General features: G+C 39.0%; 1 protein-coding gene across 5 annotated transcripts in view; it reads left to right on the top strand.

Moving 5' to 3' along the window:
- Nucleotides 1–20,667, top strand: part of arhgef11 (Rho guanine nucleotide exchange factor 11) — a 40,481-nt gene extending 19,814 nt beyond the window's left edge. For 3 of the 5 annotated variants that reach the window (XM_039649414.2, XM_089131574.1, XM_089131562.1), the window contains 16 exons: nt 3,022–3,162; nt 4,848–4,924; nt 5,010–5,135; nt 6,582–6,699; nt 6,805–6,983; nt 7,069–7,144; nt 8,773–8,943; nt 9,329–9,410; nt 11,837–11,914; nt 11,991–12,025; nt 12,782–12,949; nt 13,723–13,938; nt 16,706–16,780; nt 18,251–18,540; nt 19,086–19,221; nt 19,299–20,667. In XM_039649414.2, coding sequence (XP_039505348.2) covers nt 3,022–3,162; nt 4,848–4,924; nt 5,010–5,135; nt 6,582–6,699; nt 6,805–6,983; nt 7,069–7,144; nt 8,773–8,943; nt 9,329–9,410; nt 11,837–11,914; nt 11,991–12,025; nt 12,782–12,949; nt 13,723–13,938; nt 16,706–16,780; nt 18,251–18,540; nt 19,086–19,221; nt 19,299–19,357 — 2,027 coding nt within the window. In that variant the 3' untranslated portion in view covers nt 19,358–20,667. The other 2 variants (XM_089131576.1, XM_089131585.1) reach the window with 2 other exon arrangements.
- The last annotated feature ends 1,394 nt before the right edge of the window (nt 20,668–22,061 follow it).

The raw sequence follows: 22,061 nt of genomic DNA, 5'->3' as shown, positions 1-22,061 counted from the left end.
CTTAGAGCCCCCAGGTGAGGTCTAGTGTATATGTCTATGCTATTGAGTCAGCATGATATAGCCGTTAAAAGGCTGCTTTTGCGCGCTCAAGTTCGATTTCCAATGTAGGCGCGCGACTTGCGCGCTCATAATGGAGCAACGCGATCGCCTCCCTCCACAGTTTAGTCGTCTTTGTTTTAAAATGCAGCCAGACAAAAGATTTAGATTTCCTGGACATTTTGTCGACTAAAGCCAAAACAAGCAGCGTTCTAACTGAATAAATACAGCATCCCTTACCGAGCGCGAGCAGCAGCGCAGCCAGCCACAGGTGCGGTTCCCGAGTGTATTATGTGTGTGCGCTAAACTGTGGCGCAGTTACAAAAATAGCCTAAATTAAAGCATTTTAAAGTTGGGGACAAAACATAGGCTAATTATATTTAGAATACAGTAATAAATAACTGCTTATAAAGGAATAAATATCAAGGAGTAAATCATTGAAAAATTCTTTCTATTGGTAAAAAAAAAAAAAAACCAAGACGGCATCGACCGATTAGTCGACTAAACGACTAAAGTTGACAGCCCTAAAATAAATAACAAAGTTTAAGTTTTATAAGCTCAAATGCTCGCCTTGCTCTGTTCTGTGAGTCCTGTTCAAACTCGTTTATCAAAATGAACAAATCTTTTTTCGAGTCATTTAGTTCATTCAAGGAACGAAATGAACAAATTGACTCAACTTTGTAATTTTTTTTAAATGAGCGATCGTTTCACTTTAACATTTTACTTGTTCTAAGCATTACAGTACTCACTGCTTTCAATATAAATCATCAAGATAAAGCTAACTATAACGTTACCTATATTAGCGTCCACACCAGCGAGCAATATCGTCCTGCTTATGACAAGCTTGCACTGTGATTTTCTCCAAATCATTTAATAAATTTGCTTGTTTTAAGGTAATAACCTATATTTTAATTTAAATATCATGCCGTGATGCATGCAAGTATACCAGAAAAGTAGTTTTGTATTGAGAAAAATCTGAACATCTAACATCAAAATATAATCAAAAACTGAAAATCGAGACCTGGAATAATGTTCCTGCGTCTAGAAGACAGATTTGGACATGTTGCAGCTCAGATAACACTCTTGCTTTCCAGGAAAAACGTTCATAACATGATTAGAGAGAAAAATCATAAAAGAAAAAAATAGAGCAGCACTAGCATGTTGTTGCACGTTGTTAGCATGTTTTAACACATGAACTAGACAGATTTCTGCTTTTGAACCCTTGACTTTCGTTTGCTGTTGTTTATTTGCATTGAATAAAAAATAATTAAAATAAAAGTTAAAAAAATGGCATTTCATTTTCAATCATTTTCTTTGCCAATTGACTTTATGCCACAATTACCTGTGCTGAGCCTTAAACATTTATATTTATAAGATTATTATTATTATTTGATTGTTTACCTGTGTGACTGAATCCCCAAACAGACTGACAAACCGTTTAAATAATAATAATAATAACTTAATAATACGTCTGAGATCTCAATATCCGCTTCCTAGAGGTAATAACCAGCCCAGGGTGAAGCATAAACTGTGGGAAACCCAGCGTTACTTTCACTCGGATGGCCTGTAATAACAAGCCGTCTGTCAGGTGTGTGTGTGTGTGTGACTCTGTAATGATCAGCGTTTCTCCTCAGGCTTGAGAAATGAGCGTTGTGACGGTCTCAGACATGCCTGGCTCGTCTGCTTAAAGATGAAGTGTGTATGAACCGTGCCAATCAAAGTCAGGATGATCTCAGACGGCCTGAAGCCTCAGACTGTGTGTGTTTGTTTAGAGGAACATTTATAGGAAACTGTAACCCAAATCTAAAGCTGTTTTGAGACACACAGGCCAGAAATCACACAGTTTTTAGTGTATTTTATACGGCACCTTCTTACAGTATTGTCTGTGTGTGTGTGTGTGTGTGTGTGTGTGTGTGTGTGTGTGTGTGTAACCTGTCTTAACCAGAACAAACGTCAGCTGTTGGTGTTCAACTGATGCTTTACACTAGCTAAGAGAATAACACTTGTCTGAAATAGAAAGCTTTTGTATCATTATACATTACCGTTCACAAGTTTGGGGTCAGTTAGTTGTTGTTTTTTAAAGAAATTAATATTTTTATTCTTCTATGATGCATTAAATTGATCAAATATTGTTTCTATTAAAATTTCTATTAAAAATGCTGTTCTTTTGAACTTTGTATTGATCAAAGAATTTAAAAAAAAGATAATTAAAGCTGCAAGCAGCATTTATCGGTGTTCAAGCAGTTCAGGCCTTTAAGCACAAAAGCATCAAAAGGCATTACATTTTATTTAACATGCATTTATCCACTGACATAATAGATGGAAAACACCATTTACAATCAATACAGGCAATTTAACGTTGGAAATACATGGTTTTAAAGCTTTTTAACAGTTATAGTGCCACCTATGGTCCGATCTCCATGAAACTGTGTGAAATTTTGAGTTTTCCTTTAGGATTTATATGATTTTGGGTGCATTTTGTCCCACCCCTTTTGTAAACGACCCTGTTATAGCCAATCAAAAGCAAAATTTCAACTTTTTTTCAATAATTATTGATCTAGAGAGTCCAAAAACTAGGCCTAGACTGGTTTGGTTCCATTCGGGCTCATACTCCTCAATTTGAGGCCCTACCATTTGACCAAGTTTCAGAGCTCCAGCACTTACGGTTTGGGCTGCACGATGCGTTTCAGGGGATTTTTTCTTTTTCTTTCTGGCAAATACAATAGGTTTTCAGCACTTCGTGCTTGAACACCTAATAAATGTTTCTTGATCATCAGATCATCATATTAGAGTGATTTCTGAAGGATCATGTGACCCTGAGGAGTGGAGTAATGAATTCAGCTTTGATCACGGGAATAAATTACACGTCACTATATATTCACACAGAAAACAGACGTTTTAAATCATAATAATATTTCACAATATTACTGTTTGTTCTGTATTTTTAATCAAATAAATGTGTGTGTGTGTGTGTGTGTGTCGCAGAGCTGTTCACGACGGAGGCGTCTCACCTGCGCACGCTGAGGGTCCTGGACCAGGTGTTTTACCAGAAGATGCAGAGCGTCCTGAGTCCAGACGAGCTGTCCTGCATCTTCCTCAACCTGCGGCAGGTCTACGAGCTGCACGGTGCGTACGCCAACACTGGGAACACATGGGGAACACTGCGATTACTGGGAACGCACTGGGAAGACACTGGGAACGCACTGGGAACGCACTGGGAAAACACTGGGAACACTGGGAAGACACTAGGAAGGAACACACTGGGAACACAATGGGAAGACACTGGGAAGACCGGGAACACACTGGGAAGACACTGGGAACACATGGGGAACTCTGCGATTACTGGGAACGCACTGGGAAGACACTGGGAACACACTGGGAACACTGGGAAGACACTGGGAACACTGGGAAGACACTAGAAAGACACTGGGAAGACACTGGGAAGACACTGGGAACACACTGGGAAGACACTGGGAACACTGGGAAGACACTGGGAACACACTGGGAACACAATGGGAAGACACTGGGAACACATGGGGAACATGGGGAACACTGCGATTACTGGGAACGCACTGGGAAGACACTGGGAACGCATTGGGAAGACACTGGGAACACTGGGAACGCACTGGGAACGCACTGGGAACACACTGGGAAGACACTGGGAAGACACTAGGAACACACTGGGAAGACACTGGGAACACTGGGAAGACACTGGGAATACACTGGGAACACTGGGAAGACACTGGGAATACACTGGGAACACAATGGGAAGACACTGGGAGCACACTGGGAACACACTGGGAACACCGGCAACACACTGGGAAGACACTGGGAACACATGGGGAACATGGGGAACACTGCGATTACTGGGAACGCACTGGGAAGACACTGGGAACACACTGGGAAGACACTGGGAACACACTGGGAATACACTGGGAACACAATGGGAAGACACTGGGAACACACTGGGAAGACACTGGGAACACACTGGGAAGACACTGGGAACACACTGGGAATACACTGGGAACACAATGGGAAGACACTGGGAACACAATGGGAAGACACTGGGAACACAATGGGAAGACACTGGGAACACAATGGGAATACACTGGGAACACAATGGGAAGACACTGGGAACGCACTGGGAAGACACTGGGAACACACTGGGAAGACACTGGGAACACACTGGGAATACACTGGGAACACAATGGGAAGACACTGGGAACACACTGGGAACACACTGGGAAGACACTGGGAACACAATGGGAAGACACTGGGAACACACTGGGAAGACACTGGGAGCACATTGGGAACACTGGGAAGACACTGGAAACACTCGGAAGACACTGGGAGCACATTGGGAACACTGGGAAGACACTGGGAACACACTGGGAATGCACTGGGAATACACTGGGAACACACTGGGAATACACTGGGAACACACTGGGAACACTGGGGGCTGAGATTTGGGGCTTTTCATAACATGTGGCCTCAGACTAGTTGAAAGAAAACATCCAAAAATACACTTAAAGGGTTAATTCACCCCAAAATGAACATGATGTCATTAATGTCTCTCCCTCATGTCGACCCAAGCCCATCAGACCTCCGTTCATCTCCAGAACACAGTTTAAGATATTTTAGATTTAGTCCGAGAGCTTTCTGTCCCTCCATTGTAAATGACTGTACGGTATACTGTCCTTGTCCAGAAAGGAAATAAAGACATCATCAAAGTAGTCATGTGACATCAGTGGGTTAGTTACATCGAAAATACATTTCGGTCCAAAAATAACAAAGTTGTTTTTCTCCCACAGCGAGTTTGTGTGAGTCCATGAGGAAGCGCAGGGAGTCGGCCATCGTCCAGGGCATCGGGGACATCATGCTGGCCAGAGTGAGTGTGTGTGTGTGTGTCTCAGATGCAGTGCTGCTGTCCGAGAGACGTGGGATTCATGCAGTGTGTGTGTGTGTGTGTGCAGTTCGAGGGCGAGGCTGGAGAGCAGTTTGAGGAGCAGGTGTCTCTCCTGTGCAGTCAGCAGAGTCAAGCGCTCGAGCTCATCAAGAACAAGCAGCGCAAAGACCCGCGCTTCACACACCTCATACAGGTAACACACACACACACGCACCTCACACAGGTAACACACACACACTCACACACCTCATACAGGTAACACACACACACGCACCTCATACAGGTAACACACACCTCATACAGGTAACACACACACACACCTCATACAGGTAACACACACACACACACCTCATACAGGTAACACACACGCACCTCACACAGGTAACACACACACACACACACACCTCATACAGGTAACACGCACCTCATACAGGTAACACACACACACACCTCATACAGGTAACACACACACACACACACCTCATACAGGTAACACACACACACACACACCTCATACAGGTAACACACACACGAGGAGGAGGATGTTGAGTGTATCGTGTGTGTGTGTGTGTGTGTCAGGAGTGTGGGGCGAGGCCTCACTGTCGTCGGTGATGATGATGATGATCTTGAGTGTGTGTGTGTGTGTGTGTGTGTCAGGAGTGTGAGGCGAGTCCTCACTGTCGTCGGTGATGATGATGATGATGATGATGATGATGATCTTGAGTGTGTGTGTGTGTGTGTGTGTCAGGAGTGTGAGGCGAGTCCTCACTGTCGTCGGTGATGATGATGATGATGATGATGATGATGATCTTGAGTGTGTGTGTGTGTGTGTGTGTCAGGAGTGTGAGGCGAGTCCTCACTGTCGTCGGTGATGATGATGATGAAGGTGATCTTGAGTGTATCGTGTGTGTGTGTGTGTGTGTGTGTGTCAGGAGTGTGAGGCGAGTCCTCACTGTCGTCGGTGATGATGATGATGATCTTGAGTGTGTGTGTGTGTGTGTGTGTGTCAGGAGTGTGAGGCGAGTCCTCACTGTCGTCGGTGATGATGATGATGATGATGATGATGATGATCTTGAGTGTGTGTGTGTGTGTGTGTGTCAGGAGTGTGAGGCGAGTCCTCACTGTCGTCGGTGATGATGATGATGATGATGATGATCTTGAGTGTATCGTGTGTGTGTGTGTGTGTGTGTGTGTGTCAGGAGTGTGAGGCGAGTCCTCACTGTCGTCGGTGATGATGATGATGATGATGATGATCTTGAGTGTATCGTGTGTGTGTGTGTGTGTGTGTGTCAGGAGTGTGAGGCGAGTCCTCACTGTCGTCGGTGATGATGATGATGATGATGATGATCTCGAGTGTATCGTGTGTGTGTGTGTGTGTCAGGAGTGTGAGGCGAGTCCTCACTGTCGTCGGTGATGATGATGATGATGATGATGATCTCGAGTGTATCGTGTGTGTGTGTGTGTGTCAGGAGTGTGAGGCGAGTCCTTACTGTCGTCGGTGATGATGATGATGATGATGATGATCTCGAGTGTATCGTGTGTGTGTGTGTGTGTCAGGAGTGTGAGGCGAGTCCTCACTGTCGTCGGTGATGATGATGATCTTGAGTGTATCGTGTGTGTGTGTGTGTGTGTGTGTCAGGAGTGTGAGGCGAGTCCTCACTGTCGTCGGTTGCAGCTGAAGGATCTGCTGGTGTCGGAGATGCAGCGCTTGACTAAATATCCACTGCTGCTGGACAACATCATCAAACACACCGAGAGTGAGTCGCACACACACACACACATCGTTATCATGTGATCTGGACATGTAACGCTGTCTTAGGTTCAGGCTAAAACAAGCTGTGTGTGTGTGTGTGTGTGCGCAGTGTCCTCTCCCGATCTCCAGCAGCTGCAGAGAGCTCAGGTGTGTTGTCGAGGGATTCTTCAGGCCGTGAACGAGGTCGTCAGGGAAACGGAGCACCGACACCGGCTCAGCCAATACCAGCGCAGGCTCGACCTCACGCCTCTGGAGAGACAGGCCAATCCCGTCGCAGCGCAGTTCAAGGTACCGCCCCCTTCTGTCCTCACTCGTCCCGTACGCCTGCTAACGGCGGGAACGCGCTCGTCACGCTGTCGTCTCTCTCTCACAGAATCTGGATCTGACCAGGAAGAGGATGATCCACGAGGGGCCGCTCACATGGAGAGTCAGCAAAGACAAAGCCATCGGTAACTCCTGATCCGCACTCAGACTCGGATATTTATATATTTTTAAAACGGGACACTTGAATATATTTTAAAGCAAATGATCTGTAATAATTTATGTAAAAATATATTTACATATATTTTTCCATATTTTCCATTTTTGTTTTTTGGCGCAATATTATTTTTGCTATGCATGTCATTTTATTTTTTACAATTTAAATAATAAAAAAAATATATTTTAATTATTATTATTATTATTATTAGAATTATTTTTCTATCAGGAAAACTTTTAAAAAATATTATTATTGATTATTATTATGGCTGTCAAACGATTAATCGCGATTAATTGCATCCAAATTAAAAGTTGGTGTTTACATAATATATGTGTGTACACTGTGTATAGTTATTTTGTATATATATAAATACACGCATGCATGTATATTAAAGAAAAAAATATTATTTATATATAAAATATTTGTGTTTATATATAATGTAAATTATATATAAATCTATATACATAAAAATATTTCTTAAATATATACAAGCATGTGTGTGTATGTATATATATATATATATATATATAAAATAATTATACACAGTGCACCCACATATATTATGTAAACACAAACTTTTATTTTGGATGCGGTTAATCGGGATTAATCGTTTGACAGCCCTTATTATTATATTGATTATATTTGACAATATTTTATAATAATACTATTTTGATAAAATTACAATATTTATATATATATATATATATATATATTATTTAACTGTACATTTGAATACATTCTAAAGCTAATTATCTCTTTAAATATGTAAAAAAAAAAAATATATATATATATATATATTTCATTTTTTTTTTTTCTCTAAATTTTCAGTTAGCTAGCTTCAATTTCAAGATGGCACGCTACGGAAAAATCCCTTTTTCTCAAGAATACTGAATTCTCCAGGATGTTTGTGTGCTGGCAGGCTGGGTCTCTCTGTCTACATTTATAAGGTTTTACAGCCTGGAAGTTCCTGCTCTACAGGCTGAGCTGTTTTCAGTCTAAAAAACTTCCTGACTGACAAACTGTACCTTTATTTCGTCATGCAGCTCTGGCTGACTTTGTCCATCCTGACTCTTATACTGTGTTAAGACCCAGTCCATTTAAACACACATATGGTGTGTTATACTCTTAGTCCCACTCCTGGATATTAGCCACTATCATGTGGACCCTGGGCCGTGTGTGGACGACCTCAGCACACACAACGCTTTACATTGGGTTCCTGTAGCTTACGCAACACGAAGGTATCCTCGGTTCTCTCTCTCTCTCTGCTCTGTGCAGCAATGCGTTTTAAATTATTGTAAAATTAAGGATCATTTTTTGGCTTCAGTATTTCCAGAGAAAAGGGATTTTCCCGACACCAATAGTACGTTAGTTGTACGTTTTTGTTTAACACTGCAATATTGTTCATTTTAAAGTGTAACTCATTTTATTTTTATTTAAATGGTAAAAAATAATTTAAATTGATTATAATTATTATTTTTATTGTTATTGTCATATTGAATAGAGCAATAACATAAAAAAGGTTAAACCACTCAGAGGTTAAAGATGAACAACACTTTTTTTTAACTGCATGAAGTCTATAAATTGAGTGTGTGTGTGCAGAGATCCAGGCTCTGCTGCTGTCGGATCTGCTGCTGCTGCTCCTGAAGGGTCCCGACGAGCGGCTCATCCTGCGCTGTCCGTCACGCTCGCTGGGCGGAGCCACCGACCTCAAGATGACCTTCTGTCCCGTCGTCCGCCTCGACTCCTCCCTCGTGCGCTCCGTTGCCACAGGTCAGAGGTCACGCCGCACGCACATAATCAGGTCTTTAAAGGTGCAGTGTGTAATCTAGCAGGAAATGCAATATAATATTTTTCACCGCGCTTAGACACGTTTCTACGGTGGCCCTGAATGGACAAATGCGTTTCGTCACTGTGAATAAACCACTGACATAATGATGAACAAGTAACAATAATAATCGCAATAACATAGCGTTTTACTGAATAATTAAGTAAACCTAATTTAACCGCTACTCTCTGCGGTCTCAGACGACCACCGTAACTTTCGTTGGGTGTAATTCGCATCCTCACCACCAGATGCCGCTAGAAATCACACGCTGCACCTTTAGATGAGACGCTGAGATGATGAGACACACACGTCATGGCTTTTCTCTCGCAGACAATAAAGCGCTGTACGTGATCAGCACGTCTGAGAGGCAGATCTACGAGCTGGTGGCCGGGTCCTCGTCAGAGAAGAACACGTGAGTCCCCATTGGCTGCTTGTGTTTGACTGACCTATCAGAGAGCTCGATGTGTTCCTGCTGTCGTTATGATGGATGAAACGGTTCATATAAGCAGTATATACTAGGGGTGCACGATATTGACAAAAATGTGATATTGCGATATCGATAATGAATATTGCGATATCGATATTAATTTCGATATTTTTAAACGGATGTAAAACTACAAAAGTTATTGGAAAGCGCATCAAAAAAGATTAATAAATAAAACAAGTTTTCTTACAACATAAGATTTATTTCAACTGACAGTCATATTGGACTGGTACAGCATTAATAAATAGGCCTAAATAATATATCTACAGAACAGGACATGTTAGTTGTGTACACTACAGTGTAAAAGATAATAATAAATAGCAAGTCTACAGAACACACTATGCAACATAAACGCCACTATATGCGTTTTCTTTGACCGTATATAGCTATGACCGTGAAAAGAACAGGTGTAAATGCCCTGTGAAACGCATTCGTGACGTATTTGAATCTAATCGCTCAACCACTTCAGAAGGTGGTCTGATCTGCATTTCAGTCGAAACTGGACAAATGTAAATGCATCTCGTTGTTGAAACCAAAATGTACTCCTTCCAAAAACGCTAAAAATGAGAACGTTAAAGGCTTGTCATGTTATGGCCAGATATGACGACGCGCGCGACTGCTACACGCATCACCGCAGATGAGCAGCTGTTGAACATTTCCTTTTCATCAAGCCAACGCGCAAACTATCGCAAATCAAAGTGAAAGTAAGTCGCAGACGCTTTTCACAGTTATCTTCATTAAAAGTAAATAAACGAACTGATCTATTTTACCTGATGATCATAAAACGCAGCTCATAACTGTTGCTTTCGGTGACGTGCACTCCATTAAATCTGCATATAGCGCGAGAATTGAAGATGGTATTTTGATAAATCAGATAGCTATCCGAACAGTAAAAACGCATGAAGTTGTCAGGTGGACCGTGGCCTGATGATACTTGTGCGCTGGTGTGCGCGTCGAGCCGGGGAAAGTGTGTGTGTGTGTGGGACTGTGTGGTAGGAGAGCAAGGGAGAAGTGAGAGAGTGACGGCGGTTAGCTTTGTAGCGAGTAGCGACTTTATATTGAGAAACAAAGTGTCTCCCCTGTTCTTTCTGACCACTGTAGGAAATCTGTAGCATGAAAAGTTAAACCTCTCTTGATTTAATATTGTTTATGGAGAAGGAGAATCAGGAAATGAGTCGGGGGGGGAAATGCAACGGTGCATGTCGGACCAGACGCATCATAAACAAAATATTGCCCAAATATCGCGACACTTTCGATATGGATATCGAGCAACGTGATATCGCGATAACGATATTGATTCGATATATCGTGCACCCCTAGTATATACTGCATTTTAGTTAATATTATTATTGTACATTTGCTTTGTTTGTTTTCAAGTTCATTTTTGTTATTTTTTTTTTGTATTTTCATTGTGCTTTTGTCATTTAATTTGTTTTTATTTTTTACATTGCTATATAAGTTTAATTCATTTTTATTTTCCTTTTTAGTTAATTTTAGTTTTTATTCTTTTCAAGTTGATAATTTCAGTGCTTCATCTAAAACTCATTTCAGTTTATTACCAAGGCATTAGTTCTGATTTTCTAAGTTTTTTAATTAATAATTAGGTCTGTGCAAAATAAAAGTATGTGTTTACATAATATATGTATATAAATATTTTATATTTGAATAACACATTTTCTTAAATATATATAGATGCATGTGTGTGTATTTATATTTATACAAAATAATTATACACACATATGCATCTATATACTTAAGAAAATGTGTTATTCAAATATAAAATATTTATATACATATATTATGTAAACACACACTTTTATTTTGGATGTGATTAATCGCGATTAATCTTTGCACAGACCTAATTATTAATTAAAAAAATATTTATATATAATATAGATTATGTATTTATACAGTATTTACATGCAAATAATTCCTAAATATATACTTGCATGCATATGTATTTATATAAACAAAATAATTATACACAGCACACACACACATTTTATGTAAACACAAACTTTTATTTTGGATGCGATTAATCGCGATTAATCTTTGCCCAGCCCTAATAATAATCTATTATTTCAGCTTTATTTCAGTTTTATGTTTTTAAGATTTTGTTTTTTGTTTTAGTTAATAATTTGCATGCAGGTTTTATGAATTCATTGAGCAAATACATTGTCAAAGTAATGTAACAATTACTGTAGTAAAGTACGTTACAGAGAATGTAATACGATGTTCTCGTATACCACGTTTTTAATGCATTTCTGGAACACTGATGTTGAAGAAATAAATCTGCTTCGATTGAGACATCTCGTGATCTCTTCAATCGATGTTTCGTTTCTCTTGTGGTTCAGTTGGAAAGACCAGCTGGAAAAGACAATCGCGTCAGCCACTCAGGGATCCGGATCAGCTAAACCAGAGTCACCCGTGCGGTACGTGACCACACACACACACACACACAGCCTCACACACACCCTCTCTGATCAAACTGTGTGTGCTCTGTTTCAGGTCCTCGGGTGTGTCTTCATCAGCGAATGACCTCGGTGAGAGACACTTCATATCACGTATAATAACATATATGACCCATCATAACCATATCCGGAGATTAATCGCGTAATGTCGGTTCAAACACGACGAGCGAACGTCACGATAAACACATTCACAGCGCCACAACAGATGTCCATTTCAAATAAACGCTGTTTATTTACCCAAGAATCCTGAAAATGAATTGTTGCAGTTTCCACAAATCCACAAACCTGTTTCCAACATCGATAATAATCTTCATATTATACTGGTTTCTGACGGGTCATGTGACTTTGATCACAGGAATAAACTTAAAAAAAATTGTAAAAAATATAAATAAAAATATAATATAATATAAATATAAAAATAAAATAGTAAAAAATTGTACAAATATTGTGCTCGATCACATTAATGCAGCTCTGGTGAGCAGAAGACACTTCGTTATAAAATCTGACCCCAGACCTTTGAAAGTAGTGTATATAATACAATTTAATAACAGTAAATGAATATTTAATTTCATTTGTTTATTTATATAGCACATTAATGCTACAGCTGTTGCCCAAAGTGCTTCACAATCACTAAAAAACACAAAAACATAGAGTAATAAAATAAAGTAAAAATTAAACGCATATTCTGCATATTTCCAGTCATTTTACACCATGTTTACTCCGATGATATTTCAGTATAACTTGCAAACCTGGTTTCCATTGCGATCATGTTTCAGATATTCATATATTCAGTTATGATGGTTATTAAAAGAGTGTGTTGTTCCCCAGACGAGTCTCTGTCGGAGCGAGTGTCTCTGGAACGGGACTCTGCCAGTGATGATGAATGTGCTCTGACGCCCACCACTCCCGCCGGCCAATCAGAAGCCGGCGTTCGCCAGGACGGGGGCGGTTTCCTCCAATCGAAAGCTGGCGTTGCAGAAGCTGCTCTTCAGGATGGTGAGTGAACCTTCACATTAACCTATTATAATATCTAAGGGCCAGTTGTTCAAAGGAAAGCTGATCGGATTTTGGTTATCGGATTGGATCAAATCTTGAAAATGGGTTGTTCAAAAGGGAAAGAAGGAATCTGACATCAGATTAGATCAGGGAATCCAATCCTAGTTTTAATCTGGATCAAAAATCTTCAGTTTGTGTTGTTCAAAACTTGTCAGTGGGATTTGGATAACTTTGATCCCAACAGGGTCGGATTTCAAGGTGGATTTCAGGAAGAAAATGTGGTAAAACTTTCAAATTGGTCAAAAAATACATTTGTATCATTTGTGTATATACTTTTATTTATATTTTGCACTTGACTTGTGTAACCGTTGTAACAGTGATAAAGTAGACATAGGCTAACAATTAAGCTATTCAGTATAGTAAAGTAAAAATAAAATAAAAATTATCTTGTCCCCATTTGTGTTTTGTCTCAAAATAAGAAACACTTACAGTGACCCCATGTAAGAAACACTTAGGTAGCCCACATTGTGATGTGTTGTCCCATTTAGAGCACTGGTAATCCAGATTTGGTAATCTTGAAAACTGTGAATCTGGATCAGGGTGATCTAGTCCAATGTTGCTTTGAAAAACCGGCATAAAAGTAAGACGGATTACCTGATCCTGGATAGGAAAAAATGGGATTTCAAAATCCAGATCATTTTGATCCAGATTAAATGTTTTGAAGAACTGGCCCTAAAAGATAAAATATAATAATTTTCCTCTCGTTTGCTCAGTGGAAACCCTCCGACAGCTGATCTTCAGAGACCTGGACGATGGGTGGAGTCAGGATTCAGACGACACGCCCACAAACGAGACGGCCAATGAGCGGAACTCTTTTACAGACGGGCCGGGGGCGGAGTTTCCTGAGCCCGCATCCAGCGAGACTCTCGGCCGATGGGGGGAGGAGCCTGTGGAAGCTCCGCCCCCTGAGGTGCAGGTGGTGAGGAAAGGTAAATACGGTCATTATGTTCTCTGGAGAGAAACACAACAGAGAGATTATGTCCCATGTGATGCACATGTCGGCGCCGCACCGGCGGATCGTCTGCAATCATAACCCGTATTTCAACTTCTGACACACACACAAGCAAGATTAGCATGTGATCTGGATATTCACACACACTTCAGTCAGTGTGATCACCCTCCGGGCCGAGGGAACGGCTCTGAGCGATGCGTTACTGTACGCCTGGAGCGTTTTTACAAACTGAGGGACGTATTTAATATTTATTTAGTTTTAAATGCATTTAAATATTTAATATTTATAAATATTGCCTAGTCTGCTTCTTGTATACTAGTATACTATTGCATAGTATACTTGTATACTATTACTAGTAACTCAACTTCAGTTTCATTTTCATTCAAATTAATTTCATTTAAAGCTGCAGTCCGAAACGTTTTTGGGTTAAACATTATCCGAAATATTGTTTTGAGCAAATGGGCCATTCGACCGAATGGGTGACATTTGCTGCTTGTAACTCGTCAAAAATAAACTTTATTTTTGATCTTTTTCAACTTTGAATCTAATACTACACATATTTAACTATTGAAAATTTGTATTGGTCAATCTCAGGCAATTTTATTTTATTTTTTTTTTACAAGGTTTAAGCAGAATATGGACGCATGTTTTCTCAATCCTGTTGCCAAGAATCATGTGTCATTTAAAAAGCAAGTTTAGAAGCATGTCAATTAATTCCTTTGTTTTCCCCACAAGAAAGTGTTTATTTTAAAGAAACTGTTGGTTATATGTTCCAAAAAATTATATTTGTGCCAATAAAATCACTATTAAAGCAAAAAACACAAAGGCATTTTTTTTATTTTAAAGACGACCGAAGCCTCAAGCTTAATTTTTTTTTTTTAATTAATTCATTAAATAATTGTATAAATTATTGGCCAAACAAAAATGATAAAAATAGTTTTTTTAAGAAAAAGAAACAAATAGTAACAGGACTGAAGGTAACAGGATTGAGTTTTTAAGCAAAAAGTTATCAAATATATGGCATATGGCCACATAGCATTGATGCTAATAGCGTGAGGACACTGAGCCATTTCTAGTGCCTTACCAAAAGTTAATATTTTTAAAATAAAACAATTAAATCTAATAAAACTTTAGATAACAGGACTATATGTTGAGATTGACCTTCTCATTCATAGTTACAATTTCATCAAATATACAGAATTGAAAATGAGAGGAGTGACTTATTGCCTTCAGAAGATCCAGATGATGCAACTTCCTGTTGAAAATGTGTCTTGTGGAATATTCTACGTTATTCAGCGGGGGGATGTAATAGTGTAACAGGACTCAACGAACACCTGGGGACATGACTAAAATGTGTATTTTATCTAAAATATTAGATCAAATGTTTTTTCTTTTTTCATTTTAAAGCAGTTTGGATATAAAGTCACACAAAAATGCAAGAAAAATCAGATTTCTGAAGGATTTTAATCATAATATTTCATGGTAAAGTTTAGAGATAGAGAGTTGGGACATGCAGAAAATGCTATTTTTTTAGTGTCGTTTTTGTTAATGTTTTTAATTAGACGTTTTAAATTTGTAGTTGCGCATGACATTTTGTTTAATAATATAATGTATTTTAGTGATGCAATTTTACACATATAAGGTCCTGGGGAGAGAAATGTCACCCTTTCGGTGGAATGGCTCAAATACATAACCGGCCCGTGTTCAACACTCTCTGCTTGCCGTAGCTCGACTCGTAATAAAAACAGAAAAAACAGCGGTGCACCGAGTAAAAGCATGTAGTCACGCAGTGCTGACGCTGTTAACATTAACAATTTTAATCCATATCATGGATGTTTCTTACTAGTTCAGACATTTTCCGGTGAAAATTCTTATGTTGGTCATTCTTCCAAAAATAATAATCTGTGATTGTGAATGCCGGTACACACACCGGCAGCGACTGACACACACACTCTCCTCAAGCACTATGTTCATCCGCGCTGTGCCGTGTCGAAGCACAACTCGCGTAAAGTTGATAATTCCGCGAATGACTGCAGTTGCAGATTTCGAACAGAGATGGCGACAGAGAGGAGAAACGCCGGACTGCGGCTTTAAAGGACATGGGAACGAATTAAAAAGGGATTCTGGATGTTGTTTCTGTTCAATTCTTAATTGAAGTGTGTATTTACAGAGAATTGAGGAGTTTCTCTCTCTCTCTCTCTCTCTCTCTCTCTCTCTCTCTCTCTGCATGTGCTCAGATCTCACTGTGATGAAGCTTATGTGATTTAACACTTTTCTCATCTCTCTCTCTTTTTGCTACTTTTCCACAACACACACACACACACACACACACTCTCTCTCTCTCTCTCATGTGCGGTGCTGTGGCTTCTTGTATTGGTCTGTTTCTAACTACACGCATTATATAAATGCATCTCACACCATTTATCTGCACTCTTCTTTCACACACACACACACACACACACACACGCATGTGCGGACATACACACAATCGCTCACTCAATCGCTCACACTCACCCCCAAACACTCAAACACTCTCTCTCTTTCTCTCTCAAACACTCTCTCTCTCTCTCTCTCACACACACACACACACACACACACTCTCTCTTTCTTTCTCTCACACACACACACTCTCTCTCTCTCTCTCTCGCCCCCTTTCACTCACTCTCTCTCTCTCTCTCTCTCACACACACATACTGTCTCTATCTCCCTCTCACACACACCTTCTACCTGTCTTTCACACACAGTCATGGGTGCGGGCTGTTCTCTTCCTGACGACATCACCGATGATGTCACCGCCAGCCAATCCTCTAAGGACAGAGGTGGGGCTTAATTTATGGTACAATACCTGTGACTGATGCATTCTGGGCCGGTTTCCTGCCAACAGTTGTGGCTCGTCTGAAACGTCAGCGCTTGTGTTGAGTCTCCGTCGGCTGAAACGTGATCTGGGATGAGATTTGGTTTCAGTTTTGGATGGCGTCGTCCTCGAGTCGTGTTTCGGCGCGTCCCCCTGCGAGCAGTGCTCGATACACACTCGGGCTACGGGCGTTTTTAATATCCAAGAGGTTACAAAAAAGTGTAAAGGGATAGTTCACACACACATGTCATTACTGTCATTAATTATTCACCCTCAAGTTCATCTTCGAAAAACAAATGAAGATGTTTTGATGAGATCGGACGGTCTACGCAACTACCGCTTCGAAACGCTCATAACGAGATCGTGTAACTGATCATGATGAACTTCCTGAAGACACTCGATCGCTTTATATGATTCATTAGTGATTAATCCTCATAACGACGTGTTTGAACCATCTCAGATCTGATGTGACGGCACTAACACGTTAAAAATTATTTAATAAAATTTAGTTTATTTATTAATTTTGTATTGTTGTGTTAGTTTTTTTTTACTGGTTGTCAAATGTTATTTTAGTTAAATTTAATATATTAATTGTAGTCTTTCTGTTATTTTAGTTTAATGTAATATTATTGCAATTTTTTTTATAATTTCACTTGTAATTTTAATTTGAGTTAGTAAATATTTATTTTAGTTTAAATGGAAGTTTTCTTGTTTTTATAATTTTTTTTAGCATTTCTTTTCAGTTTTTTGTGCTCTCAATTAATTTAAAATAAATTTTAACATATTAATCACTCATTTTTCTGTGATAAATCACACCTAACAATTAATGTTTTTAATATATTTTTATATTGCAATAATTTAAATTAAATGATTTATTTAGCCATTCACTATTATAATATATTAATTATAGTCACTCTATTATTTTAGTATAATGTAATATTATTGCAGATGTACGTTTTTATGATGTCAATTTTAATTTTTGTTTGTTTTAGTAAATATAAATAAAAGTTTTATTATTTTTATAATTTTTTACTTTTTATTATTTCTTTTTCCTTTTTAGGTGCTGTCAATTAATTAAAAATAAACAAACTTATTAATCGTACATTTTTCTGTAATTTATCGTGATTAATCGCACCTAACATTTAAAGTTTTTATTATATTTTTATATCATAATAATTTCACAATTAATCTCCCAATTAATTTTGACACAACATAAATAAGATACAATTTAAATTAAATATATTTTGTTCTCACCATTACAGTATGATTGAAAGCGTTGAGTTGAAGTGAACTCAGTCTTCTCTTAAACCCACGGTAGTGAACGTCAGGGTTACTGTGCCTTTAAATGCATCAGGGCCCAAACTGGTTGTCTGTGACCCATGTGACCTCTAAACTCTGCTTGTTTGGGTGTTGACTGTAACTGCGCTGTTCCCAGGAAACATGTTTTACCTGGTGATGCCCAAAGATCAGTCCAGCGCTCCGGCCGACGAGAGCAGCACCGATGAGCTCAAACATCGCAGTGTGTGCTCGTCGCCCTTCATCATCGAGGAGGAGGAGCCCGAGACGCCCTGCCTCGCTCCAGCTGACCCATTGCTCACCGAGCCTCTGAGTCGGGGGCAAGGGCTCGGCCAATCACAGACCAGCACACAGCGTCATGTGATCAAGAACTCGGACCAGATCTTCAACACCATGGAGCAGCTGATGAGGAAACTGCAGCATCTGAGGGTAAAACACACACAGACACACATTTAAAAAAAATATATATATAAATAAAAAATAAAATAATTTTGTATTAAAATTAATAAAAAATGAATACTAGAAATTATAATGTAAAAAGCTTATACGTGACAAATACACATATTTATGCATTATAGTTGTTTAATCTTTTCATTTCATGTAAAAAAAGAAAGTTATTGATGCCAAAATAAATGTTTGAGTTTTTGAAAGGTTTTTTTGGGGGGTATATTCAAATTGTAGTATTATATATATATATATATATATATATACATATATATACACACATATACATATATATATATATATATATATATATATATACATATATATGTATATATATATATATATATACATAAATTAATACAAATTATATTATTATATTTTAACAAATTTTCTAAAGCTATTATATTGTATAAATACTTTTATATATATATATATATATATATTTTTTTTTACACATTTATTGGTTATTTATGTGTGTGTGTCTGAGGCGGGTGTATTAGCCTGATGGTCTGTGTGTGTGTCTGCTGTAGGACATTGAGGCGGATCACCACACACTGCTGAAGACGTTACGCCAGCCGCGCCCGGCGGTACAATCATCCGATGCCGTCGTGTGCCGGTGTCCCGCCGCGGCCCGGGCGCCTTCGCTGGACCGGGGAGCCGGAGACGGTGAGGACACACTCGATAACGGAGTCTAGCGCTAAATCCAAATCCCCCAATGATTTCCCGTGTGTTCGCTCTCTCAGGTAAAGAGGGCGTCTCGACAGAATCGGCTCCACCGAAAATCCAGTCCACTGGCTTCTGACGGTTCACACTGGACTTTCATCTCGCACGCACAGACTCACGCAAACACGCTATGATGTAGCCCCTTCCCAGCATGCCTTGCGCCTGGAAGCACCATCCAGGTTGAATTATGTGTTGTGTGTGTCAACTCGTGACTTGAGAGACGGGACGGACGACCCTTCGGCCCGCGGAGAGAGAGAAATGACGGAGAAAGGAAAGTGACCATTCGAGAGAGGGAAAATGAAATGCGATTGGTTGATGGGAGAACGTAAGTGATGCGTGACGAACAGGAAGTGATGTCGCGCGGCTGAAGACATGACTCTGTCCTTTGAAGGAAACCCCAGCACTTTACCTGCGTCACATCTCGTTTTCATCGTCACCCTGAGCCGCCGATTCAGGATCTTTTGCACTGGGAATAAGGATGTCTCATGGATACATATCGCTAATATCGTAGCTTGTGTTTGATTACGTAAAACACTACACGAAGGAAGGAAATCGACAAAAGCTGAAGGTTTTATTTTGTTTTATTTTATTTTAATGGAAGAAATAAAATATCCAACAAATGTTTGTTCAGTTTCTATGCACTATTAACTGGATTCCTCTTTAAATCGCGCAGGGGGAAAAGGGGGCGTGTTTATGAATTCTGACATGTCATGTGACCTGACACACTTGTATTACTGTGAGCGTTTGTTCGTCACTTGCTCAACGGCTGCTTGAAAACACACTATGAAGGGATCGGCAACTCGAATAAATGAAAACAATTTTTCTGAGCGTTTAACTCGTCCGCCTAACCCGCCGAAGGAGGATTGTTACCTCACCTCCTGTTATGTTTTCCTTTATTTTCATATTCGAATGGTTTTGTGTATCAGAGACGCTGCTTGTGTGGATAACTGCTGTTAACTCAGGTGGAGAAATGTAGACGTGTTCCTCTCGTTAGCTTTAACTCTTTTACCCGTGAGTTTTCTCGTCTTTTCTTCTTTTGTTTCCCGCCTCATTCCTCCATCGCTTCACTCGTCATTCATGCTCGTCAGCGGTTCGTTGCACTGGGAAGAAGCGCGCGCTCGTGCGAACTACTGTACGTAGAGCTTTGTGTTTTTATTTTCATCACTCATGTAATATAGTTCACGGCCTGTTTTATATGTTCATTTTCTGTAAAGCTCTGGTCATTTCTTTTAATTTTATTTTTGTAGATATGACAAACAAAAGATGTGTAAATTATTTTCTCTCCCTCTTTTTAAAAACGGCGAGATTGTTAGATGCACAGAAGGAAAATGAAAACTCATGTTTAAAAAAACTCATTTGTTTTGTGAAATTAAAAATGTTTAAAAACAATATTTGCTGTGTTTTTTTCCCCGGTGGTGAATAAAAAAAGACGTTTCTGTTTTTAAAACCTGATTTACCTCTCACTTTCCTGAAACTAACCAATTATATAATAACTATATCCAATAATAATAATAACTGTATATAATAACCTGATAATGAAGGATAAGCTGCAATAAGAATTGGATAAGACCTTTGAAAACATGTTGAAGCGTCAGAATAGATGCGTTCAATATTTTACTCATTCACTAGATGGACAATGTTTGGCATTTCATTGATAAAACATATGCACGCACACACATACAGTGTATTAATTACAATGTTGTGCAAAATAATGGTTTGTTTTCCCTCTTAGAGTTTTACTTTTAAGAATCTCATTTTGCTGAGAAGCTGGCACAACTTGCCCCTTACAGCGTCAGTTCCCAACAGCCCACAAGGGGGCCTCAGCGAGCTCCGTGGGGGGTCGCGTCATAGTTTGAGATGTTTCGAGCAATGAGCATTAAACAAAAGTCCTTTACTTTTTTCTGTCCAAAAATGTATATAATGAGCGAGTTCATCATGAATCCATTTTTCAATCCGTGTTTTTGTCTTATCCTGAACCACTACATCTATAATACGTGTTTACATTGGGACTATTTTACACTGGTTCGGATTGCTGCCGCTGCGGAGTAGCCCAGTACCTGCGTGACTCATCATAGACGTACACGGAGAGAAGTAGTTCCGGCTGCAATGTTCTTCCGAAAGATCTGTAAATAAACGCAAGTTTATTATCGCTCGCTAAAGCGCCAAAAGCGTAAAAAATAAAGCCTCACAAATAACTTGCAAGTATTGAGGCCCCAGACAACTGTCATTGAGATAGCATATATATATGGGGGGTATTTTCTTGGGAAAAGGGGGGTCTCAGATCAAAAAAGGTTGTGAACCACTGCCTTACAAAACAAATGTCTGTAACTGTATTTAACCTTCCAAAATGTATTAAAATGGCATAAATGAGGCAACACATACAAACTCAGAACATAAAAAGAACACATAAAAAGAAATAAACAGAAAAACTTAAATAACAAATGCTAAAACTGACACAACATAATCTAAAATGCATATGAAAATCCAAATATACATCTACACACATTACCATGCATCAAAATATGAAAATAAAAAAATGAATAAAAAAAATCATAAAAAATGAGGTCCTTCCTGCAGTTGACAATAAAAAATAAATCACTAAAATCATTCCTAGTCATATAAAAAGATATCTTCCGAAAATTAGATAATTCCTGCAGTTTTAAATAATAATTAATATATATATATATATATATATATATATATATATATATATATATATATATATATATATATATATACAGTATATATATATATATATATATATATATATTTATTTATGTTCC

Source organism: Pimephales promelas, chromosome 1 (genome assembly GCF_988280905.1).
Source record: "Pimephales promelas chromosome 1, fPimPro1.hap1.1, whole genome shotgun sequence".
In the NCBI taxonomy this organism is placed as follows: domain Eukaryota; kingdom Metazoa; phylum Chordata; class Actinopteri; order Cypriniformes; family Leuciscidae; genus Pimephales; species Pimephales promelas.
Note: the sequence above shows the minus strand (reverse complement) of the source record. Positions and strands in the feature narration are given on the sequence as shown.